This window comes from Carassius auratus, chromosome 7 (assembly GCF_003368295.1).
Source record: "Carassius auratus strain Wakin chromosome 7, ASM336829v1, whole genome shotgun sequence".
Lineage (NCBI taxonomy): Eukaryota > Metazoa > Chordata > Actinopteri > Cypriniformes > Cyprinidae > Carassius > Carassius auratus.
The window spans coordinates 33,394,596-33,405,445 of NC_039249.1; the positions used below are offsets into that span (position 1 = coordinate 33,394,596).

The 10,850-nt window shown below is 38.7% G+C and overlaps 1 protein-coding gene across 1 annotated transcript; it reads left to right on the forward strand.

The window, feature by feature from the left end:
* The first annotated feature begins 9,051 nt into the window (after positions 1–9,051).
* On the forward strand, positions 9,052–9,426 carry LOC113106627 (histone H2B). The gene has a single exon (XM_026268727.1). It carries the CDS (start codon positions 9,052–9,054, stop codon positions 9,424–9,426), a length of 375 nt encoding a protein of 124 aa, XP_026124512.1.
* Positions 9,427–10,850: the final 1,424 nt, after the last annotated feature.

Below are 10,850 nucleotides of genomic sequence, written 5' to 3' on the forward strand. Positions count from 1 at the left end.
GTGGTGGACTCCAGCACTACTCGTGGCCAGGGACCTTGATGCTTCAGGAAGGGGAAGTGTTTCACCGTCCTGCAGTGCTGGTTCGGCTTGCCTCGCTTTTCCACTGCTTGGTACGACTCAACTTGGTACGGCACGGTTCGGTTCAAAGTGGGTGGGACTGATCGTTAATAGTTGCCACCTCTACTGTCGTGACATCATCCTAAACGCGCCATATTTCAAACACACAACACAGGAACAATGGAGCCTATCGAGGGGATGGTGTTCATGATTCTCGGCATGTGGATGTTTTAAACTTCAAGAGGGAGAAATGTGTTTAAAATGAGGCTGATGGCAGCAAAGCAAATTACTGAGAAAAAAAAAAAAAAAACTAAAGAGTCTCGGAACTCTTACAACGAAGCGAAGATGATGACATCACTCGGTTTGCCCGACGGCAAGCTAATCTTGTTTAGGGTCTCACTGGCTCTGAGTACAGAAGTGTTGGACATCTTTTTGGAGCAAGCATTTCAACTGTGTGTCGGTGTGTTCAGGAGTTCTGTGCTGCAGCAGAGACATTGTTGATACCAGATCAGATTCGTTTTCCAGATCAGGAGAGGTTTAAAGAAATGGCTGCCTACATTGAGTACAGTACCAATACAGTGTATTGGTGCTATTGATGGATCACACATAATAGCACCACAAGACTATCACTGTGACTATTTCAACTGTCAAGACTGGTACTCCATCATCCTTCAAGGTGTTGTGGATGGAAAGGGACTTTTCAGGAATGTGTTCACAGGACTGCCTGGAAGCCTGCATGATGCTCGGGTTTTGAGACTGTCCACACTGTGGGAGGTGGCAAGCCGTGGAAACCAAATACCAGCTAGCACCAAAAACATTGCTGGGGTGAATGTTGGCTACTACATCCTTGGAGACTCTGCCTATCCCTTGCAGAACTGGCTATTAAAACCATTCATTGACACTGGACGGCTAACAGCGGAACAGTGGGTCTACAACATTTATTTACCCATTTATTATTAAAAAAAAAAAAAAACATTTATTATAAATATAATATTAATAATAAATAGCATCATTATAAAGATGTAAGACTCCAGCTTTGATATTTGATCACTGTTTATGATAAATCTGCTTTGCAGTGACATTAAATTCTTAATTTATTCCAGGAGTGCAAAATTATTAGTCTGTAACATTTGATATTTTGAATAGGAATTATCCCCCATAATGCACTCAATCATGTTTTCTCAGATTTGTGTTCACTTATATGCAATATACAGCATTCATCAGGGCTCTTATCCAATTGTGTGCACATTTGGAGAAATAATTATCACATGTTCTTTTAAATATTTTGTCATACAGAATAGCATTTTTGTTCATTGTATGCCCAAACACTATTTTAAACCACGACCAGAATATGATACAAATACTCAATAGCGGTTTAAAGTGAGTTTTTAGTAAAAATGTACTATTAATCTTTTGAATTTTGATGTAATTATCAATAAGATTCGGGAGGAGCGCGTCAGATACTTAGCCTAATCAACACAGGTGGACCACAATCAAGTACTCAATCCCACAGAATCACTCTTGTTTTGGCCTTCAGGCCTTTTTTAAACAGCCTCCAAAAATGGATATTAGAGCTGCAACTAACAATTATTATTTTTATTTTTTTGCGCTAATGAATCCTTTGGATAACTTTAGATAAAAAAAAAAAATAAATAAAAAAAAAATTATATATATATACACACACGTACATACACACACACACACACACACACACACTTCTAATATAATATTTCAGCCTTTATTCATTTTTAACCAATGTGGTTGAAGTTTTTACAGTATAAAATAGAGGCAAAGAAAATTATTTTACTATTGTAAATGAGTTTATGATAGCGTTTATAATCAAACCACAGTAGAAATGAATTTACAGTAGTCTGAGACGTCGTGAAATGTTCTTTAGCATCACAAACCATAAAATGTAGTCAGGGTTCTGCTAAGGTTTAGCATGGTTTCCAGAGATCTGGAGCTGATTTGGGGTAGTTTGGGGTCTTTTAAAGGGGCCGTTCACATATCACGTCTTTTGCGCGCTCAAGTTCGTTATTTCCAATGTAGGCGCGCGGTAAGCACGCTCAAAATGGAAGCGACGCGGTCGTGACGTGCTCGTTTTTTCCAGGCGCATCCGCACCACATCGAGTTAAAAACATCTCAACTTTTCAGACTCCCGCAAGCGCAAGAATATCAGGCCTGAACCAGGAAGTTGGTCACCAGATCACACGGTAACCAGTTAAACCGCATGGAGACACCGGAGAGCGCCAAGATGTTTTCCTCTGAGGTGCTCGCTCATCGCAGTTGTGCTGCCGTGGTACACCATATCGGTTTTGTGAAGGGAACAAAGGGCCATTTTATTTGTCCTCTGTTTAAAGTATTCACATACTTTTGATAACAGTAGTCTCTGCATTTCACACACGTCAACGTATTTTTGTAGTCGACGTAATCGATGACGTCGAGGCGTCCTTGCAGCACTAATTAGTGGTGGAAATGATGATTCTTTTTAGAGATTCGTTCATTTTCAGTTCGTTCACCAAAATGATTCGTTCAGTGATAATTTCTTCGTATTACACAAAATATGCCAGCAGGTGGCAAAAAAGAGTGTATTATGTGTTATGTCTTAAGTCAACGAACGTATTCACTTGTTACAAAAACTGATCTGGCTTTATTAAAATGTGTGTAATCGCATTCAAAATATAAAGTCTAATTCAGTTGTTCAGATGAATAAAGCAGAAGGTTTTCCCGCCTAATTAGCATTTTAATTGTTTGGTCAGCTATGTGCCATTTCATTTCATTCACGAACGACATGTATCCGTTCATTCAATTCGTTCACGAACGATAAGATCTCTAGATCTAGTTCAGACTCATATGAAACTCGTTCATTGAAGGGCGTATTCGTTACTACATTCAACAAATCACATACTCTGTCACATCTCATAGTCTAAGGCTATTGGCTCGAGGTTGAGTAATTCTTTGACAGGATGAAATGGTTGTGACCCGGTTCACTGAGCTGCGCATGCGCTGCTTATAGCGCCGCGCTGCTGTGGAGGGAGGAACTTCACTGAGCGAGAAATATGAGTCAGTGGATAACGTGAACGATTCGTTCCCCTAAAATATTCGTTCAAAAAGAACGATTCGTTCACGAACGACACATCACTAGCACTAATGGATACATTAGGAAGACTGGTTTCACGTTGTAGTATAGACTGTGGAAACAGAGGCTTCTGAAAACTATGAATATCATTATACAATGAATAGCTATCATTATGTCTGTAAAACATACCTATAGACAGGATTATGGCAATAACGTTAATTGCAGTTATGTGCTATTCACTTCCAAGCAGTTCTAAAGATATTTACTTGCATGCTTTTCATATTACAGTCCTCGAAAGACAACATAATTTACTCACACTGCTGTCCTGTGGTAAAACGAGGGAAGTGATCACGACAGTAGATGGTGAAATATATCCCTAAATAAATTGGTCCTGCCAGAATAATTGCATGAAACTTATGTCTGTAAAACCTCAGTGAGGTTTAAACATGCACGGTAAGGCAGATGATATCTTTGGACATTTCAGTGTGGATGACTACGTCATAGCTTCATTTAACAAACTTTAAGCCTCCTTTCCACAAACTCAGAACAAACTGAACCAGTGGTTGCAAAGGGACTTATCTTTAAAAGGCAGAGTGTTGCTTACCAAGGCTGAAGGGATATCACGGCTTACATACGCAACTCTCTCTCTCTACATTTGGACAATAAAATCTGTAAAGACATTGATAAAATTATTTTTGACTTCATCTGGAAAAATCGTATCCACTATAACAAAAAAAAGTGTTGTTATGAATAAATATGAATCTGGTGGCCTAAATTTTTTGGACTTCAATACTCTAAATAATACATTTAAGATTAATTGGGCTAAGCATTTTCTTAAAAACCCAGTTTCGATTTGGAATTTTATTCCCCATTACATATTCTCTCGTTTTGGTGGTCTGGACTTTATTTTGAATTGTAACTACAATGTAGAAAAACTTCCTGTAAAACTGTCCACTTTTCATAAGCAGGTCCTTTTAGCTTGGTCTCTTATTTACAAGCATAATTTCTCACCCCACAGGTATCTAATTTGGAATAACAGAGATATTTTATATAAGAACAAGTCTTTTTATTTTGAGAGTTGGGTACGTAATCAGATTCTACTGGTGGAGCAGTTATTTAATGCAGAAGGGCGACTTTTCTCCTATAGAGAATTTCTATCAGCATATAACATTCCTGTTACACGGAAATAATTCGCAATCGTATTTGACGCCATTGCATCAGGCACAATCATGCTTTTGAAGTATACTAGCAGACTTTCAGCTACTTCTGTCTCCCTCCCTGATGTGGCTGACTCACCAGTGGAAGAATCTGTTTTTCCCATATTCCACATAATAATAAGAACATTCGTGCATTATTTCAGAAAGAGATTGTTTCTATTCCAAATGTTACTTTTTATTGGAACAGTTTTGTAAATGACATTGACTGGAAAAAGGTCTGGATTGTTCCTCACAGGTATTTATTAGTAAACAAGGTGAAAGAAGTATCTTTCAGAATAATTCACATATATTACCCTGCTAATCATTACATGATTAAATTTAAAAGGGACATCAATGCAAACTGTTCTTTTTGTGAAGACCATCCCGAAACAGTTTTGCAGCTATTTTGGTATTGCCCACACACCAGAACATTTTGGCAAAAGCTCAGCAGATTCATCATTGACCATATTTATTAAGACTTTGCCTTATTGTGGAAGGATGTTATTTTTTTGTTTTTATAAAAGTCAAAGTAAAGAAAAAACGTACTTCATTATAAATGTATTAATACTTTTGGCAAAATTTCACATTCATAAATGTAAATTCAGCTCTAAAAAAAACTTGTTTTGTACTCTTTATCCATGAAGTTGAACATTATTTTAATCTGATTTCTGGCTCAAACAACAAAAAGGCTGTTAAAACTATCAGCATATGGTCCTCCTTCACTTTGTAATGATCTGTAAGCTTCCCCTGGCTGCTTTAATTTATTTATTTATATCTATGTTTTTTGTATATTATGGCTAATCACATGTGAATTGTACCCTTTTTGCAATAAATAATAATAATAAAATAAGAAAAAAGCCTCCTTTCCACAGCACACCACATTTGTACACGATTGTCGCATTTCTCCCTCTAGCGGCAGTCGTGCAGAACTTTCAAACTGGTCGTGCAGCAACGGTTACCTTGCCCTGTTCACAATGGTAAAATTAATAATTTTAATTTATATAATGTATAATGTATGAATACATAGTCACAAATCAGATAAAAAAAAATAAAAACAGGTTTTGTGTGGCTAATCACGTAAATAATGGTTTATTTATCCCATAATTATTATAAACCACCATTTTACACAAATTATGTTGAAGAATAATGTCAAAGTTAACAAAATTAAGGTAATTCTGACCTCGCACCGATAGATCTGATTAAAATACATCCGGTCGGGCGTTTGCACACGGTTTAAATATTTGAATGCATCCGAGGCTCAATTTGGATCTGAATTCCACAATCACGTATGTGATCAGAACTCTACACGGCTCCCACACTACTAGCCGCTAACCTGTATTTAGCGTCTTCACCTGAAAATGTATTGATTTATGACGCACGGTCTGCGCCGCTAGAGGAGTCTGCTGGAGCTGCGATTCCAGCGCTCAAAGAGAGCCCGGTCCTGATGGGATCAATCGTGGTGTCAAGCGAGGCGAGCTCGAGCTTTGCACGGTCTATTGGCAAGAAGAGCAGCTGTCACAATGACGTTTGATGGTGCTCAACGGCCGTGCTTAATGATCACGGGTGTCAACAAAAGTAGCAGATCTGAAAAAATCACCGGCATGTAATCATAAGATGACAGACAGAGCAAACCAGGATGCTGAAAACTGTCAATGAACATAGGTAGGTTCTGCTGTTATTTATACCTTGTGATGAGTTTATTACTGATTGGTCTCCACTTGTGTTAATCAGGTTAATGAACTGCGGCTGCTCCTCCCGAACTTTGTTATAAAACAGCATTTCGTGAAGAGAAAATTAAGTGAAATTGAGTTATAAATTATCCGGATCCTTCTGAAGTGTTTGGAAGAACTGGATTCTAAAGAAATTGATTTATTTACATTGCACTTAACTCAAGGAGTAAACGACTGAAATTCCCAGAAGTAAACTGTAGAACAAACCAGGGTTTGATGTTGTGCATTCAACGTTATCAACCTGATGGAGCTGGGAATCTGACTCTGCTCATTTTGGAAAAGATGAAGCAGATGAATCTTACAAAAGAGCTGCAGAAGAATCCAGGTAAACAACATATATATCATATATTTATTACAAGACAACATTCAATGATGTGCCGAGACCATCTATCAACATGCTGTGTTTTATCATAAAACACAAACACACACTACAGTTACATATCCACAATTACTTTGTCTCTGCATATATCTCAAAGCTTTTGATAATGTTTGATAACATCACTGAATCTAAAACACATACGGATTAATTAATTAATAAAAAATGCAGTGTATGTTCTCTAGTTTCTTTAATATCCTGAGTGAATGACCATGCTTGTGAGGAAATGCCTGCTGAATAAATCAATAAGGTAGTTAACATTTAAAAGTGGATCAAAAAAAAAAAAAAACACTTTTTATCATCCATCTTCACCCAGGTCTTACTATGGATACACTGCAGTCCACACACACTTCTGCTGCAGCACTGAAACAGGAGAGATGCATATCTGGTAAATCAAACAGCTATTGTGATTGGTACGGAGCAATATTTATGACATTCACTGAAAATATAAAAAGTTTGTTTTTATGGTGTGTAACCGTGCACGCTGTTCCTAGTTTCCAGAGAATATTCATCAAGCACTGGTTTTGTGTCCACAGGAGCTGAGTTTGTGGAGAGTTGATCAGAAGAGTGTCTCTGTTTGAGCCCATTCTGATGACATGAAAGATCTGATTAAAGAAGAGAAATACACAATCATCTTAAACTCAGGAACAAGACAATTTCAAATGAGAGCACTTCCTCACAACGCCTAAACTGAAAGAGAAACTTTACCAAAGTCTCGTTGTAGAAGATTTGGAGGATTCTGGGTTTGTTGTCATTCAAGGTATTAAGACAAAACCGTTAATTAGTTAGCATAATACAGAAAGGACAATCGGTTTTGATTAATAATAGTAATAAATAAGAGAGAGATGGATACCGATACCTGCAACAAGCTGTCTTCGCTTGAGCGTTAATAAAATATATTGATCACGTCTTCCTTTCCAATCCCTTCACACACACACACACACACACACACAGGAAACAATATAATACATAAGTCGCTTTGGTTGAAAGCGTCTGTCAAATGCGCACATATGTACTTATTATTTTCATATGCTCTAATAAGTCATATCTGTCAAATTATTTTTATAAAACACATTTTAAAAAAGAAACAAAGGACAGTTGTCGATTATTTCCTGCTCGAACTAGAGGGGGAGGGGTGAGTCATGTGACTAGCAGCTGGTTTCAGTTAGGTCCTGTAAACAACTATAAAATGGCTCCCTGCAGCACTTACTCTATACTTATATTCCTCGCTTGAGCGAAACAGAGATCGTCTCATCATGTCTGGAAGAGGCAAAGGCGGTAAAGGACTCGGGAAAGGAGGCGCTAAGCGTCACCGTAAGGTGCTGCGCGATAACATCCAGGGAATCACCAAACCCGCCATTCGTCGTCTAGCTCGCCGCGGCGGAGTCAAGCGCATCTCCGGTCTGATCTACGAGGAGACCCGCGGTGTGCTGAAGGTGTTCCTGGAGAACGTGATCCGCGACGCCGTCACCTACACCGAGCACGCCAAGAGAAAGACCGTCACCGCCATGGACGTTGTGTACGCGCTCAAACGACAGGGACGCACCTTGTACGGCTTCGGAGGATAAACCGCATCAGATCCGAGAACAAACCCAACGGCTCTTTTAAGAGCCACCCACACTCTCGCTTAAAGAGTTCGCGTTGCTGTTTTGTGCCTCACATGATGACTAACATTATGTTCATAACACTCGTTACAAGGAAGTATTGTTGATTCTAGATTGAGTCGGTGTTTTAGCGATGTGAAATGTAACGTGATTAAGTACTATTTTAATAACTTGAGAAAGCTTTGCATATTTTCAACAATATAAACAACAAAGGCATCACCGCATTGAGGGGTTTTTTTGTGTGTGTGTTTCAGTTTAAAAAAAGAACGTTATAGACGAGAAAGAATTAGAGCAGAATGGTGCCGAATGTAAATGAAAGTTAAATTCATGCACTTAGCAGGCGCTTTTATACAAGGCGACTTTGCATTCAGGTTATCAATTTTTACATATGTCTTCCCGGGGAATTGGACCCCCAACCTTTTCAGTTACAGGAAAAATACTATATTTTCCTCAAAGGGGCTTTTTATTTAAGATTTTTATAAGCTAACAACAGAGCTCCAGGTCATTACCTTTAATTAGCGCTTTTGACGATACAGATTGTGTCAAAGCAGCTTTACAGTATTAAATATGAAAATTGTCAATTGAAAAAAAAAAAAAAAAAAACAAGAGTAAGCACTCAGTGTTAAATAATCGATACTTTATGGGTATTTTTCCTTCGTAATTTCCTTTATGTATTTATAATAGTTTAAAATTAATCATTTGTATTTATACAATATTGTATTCTATATTATATAAAAAGGGCGGGAAATGAAACAAAGGAAACCCAGTCGGATGGGCGTTGTTCAAACATGGAGTGGTGGGTGGAGCTATAATGTAAGGTCCCGTGATTGGCTCTCGCTCCTTTTGGGTAATGCTTTGAATGATCCAGTTAAATACAAGTTTATGGGTCTGACCAATGACAACACGCATTCACGACGTCCCACAGAATTAGCATAGACGAGTGAATAAAAAGCCCTGTATGAGGTCAGTCCGCTACTGATTTCTGTAAGGTTGAATCGGAAACATCATCATGCCTGAACCAGCGAAGTCCGCGCCGAAGAAAGGCTCCAAGAAGGCCGTCACCAAGACCGCCGCGAAAGGAGGAAAGAAGCGCAGAAAGTCCAGGAAGGAGAGCTACGCCATCTACGTGTACAAAGTGCTGAAGCAGGTTCATCCTGACACCGGGATCTCTTCGAAGGCGATGGGCATCATGAACTCTTTCGTCAACGATATCTTCGAGCGCATCGCCGGTGAGTCGTCTCGTCTCGCTCACTACAACAAGCGCTCCACCATCACTTCCCGAGAGATCCAGACCGCCGTGCGTCTGCTGCTGCCCGGGGAGCTGGCCAAACACGCCGTGTCCGAGGGCACCAAGGCCGTCACCAAGTACACCAGCTCCAAGTAGAGCAGTCCGACACCGAGACACACCCCAAAGGCTCTTTTAAGAGCCACCCATCCACTCACTCGAAGAGCTTATTTTAACGTTAATCGTTGATTAAGTGAAGATTATTTAAACCGTCTAACACTTAATTAAACGTGTTTACAAAAATATTTTTCTTCTCCACGTAAGACCACATGTATTTGCAACTTCTGTTGCCTTTATCAATTTTAAGTGCTTTTATATTAATTAAAACTTCCAGCTACATACAAAAAAGTCAGTTACATAAAATATATAGGCAGGCGAGTTATGTATAAGCGCTCAAGATTGTGCGTAAATCAGTCGCCTCACAACACGGACAGTGATTAAGAGCATGCGAGAAGAAAATACATTTTAATTGTTAAATTCCAGATTATGACAAAAGATTACAAAGGTAAATAATATTGTGTGTATAAATCGCATAGATTTCCCCCCATAAGAATAGTACTGTGCCTATAAAAAAAAAAAAAACTTTTGACCTAAAGTGTGCTAAATATCTACCAGCATGTATCTTTGCTAAAGCCATGCAAGACACAGGTTTTTACCAAGTATGGCATGTCCATAAATTGAGAATATTGTTCAAAAATCTCTTTCACTGTTGGGGACTTGTTTGTGACCCATAACCTGAGAGGGGTTTTCTCCAAACCCAATTTAATGGTATTGAGGTTTTCTGGAGATGGTTTCATCCTTTTGATCACAGTCGTCCCGAGAGGACTTCTCCTCTTCAACAGTTATTTCTGAAGAGATGAGACACTCCAGAGGAATCACTGATTCGACTGCGTTTGTGCTGTCAACGACGCTGATCATCATGAAGTTTCCTCGATAGATTTTGAAGTCTACTCTCAATAAATCCACTGTGGGAGACTGGGTCATAGAAATGTTCCTGGATGAAAGATGGAGGGTAACAATTGTAACTTTTACAAGAATTCATGTGTGACGAGCAAACCATCTGAGTTGATGTACTTTTGGTGTTATTGTAATATTGTAAAAAAAAAAAAAAACTACAGTCACTAAATTTTCAATTGATTTGTAACCTCTTAACGAATTAACATACCACACTTACTATTCTAAGTTGAATTTATTTAAAGTGGGCTTGGTGTGTTTTAATAAGTGCAACTTACAAATCCTTCATTCTCTTCTCCCATCTTGATCTTGAGCTGAAGGAAACAGTGTTACCACACTTTCTGCCAACATCTGTTTCTCTTCATTAGGGCTAGGGTTAGGGTTAGGGTAAGGCAGGGGTAGGCAAGTTCGGTCCTAGAGATCAGCAGTCCTGCAGAGCTCAGCTTCAACATGCATGCAAAGTTGTCTCTTTTCACGCTACAAAGACTCTTAATATGACTGTAAGGTCACAGTGATTTTGCCAATTAAGACGTTCCTGGATCAACATTGCTGTCCAGAAATATAGACTT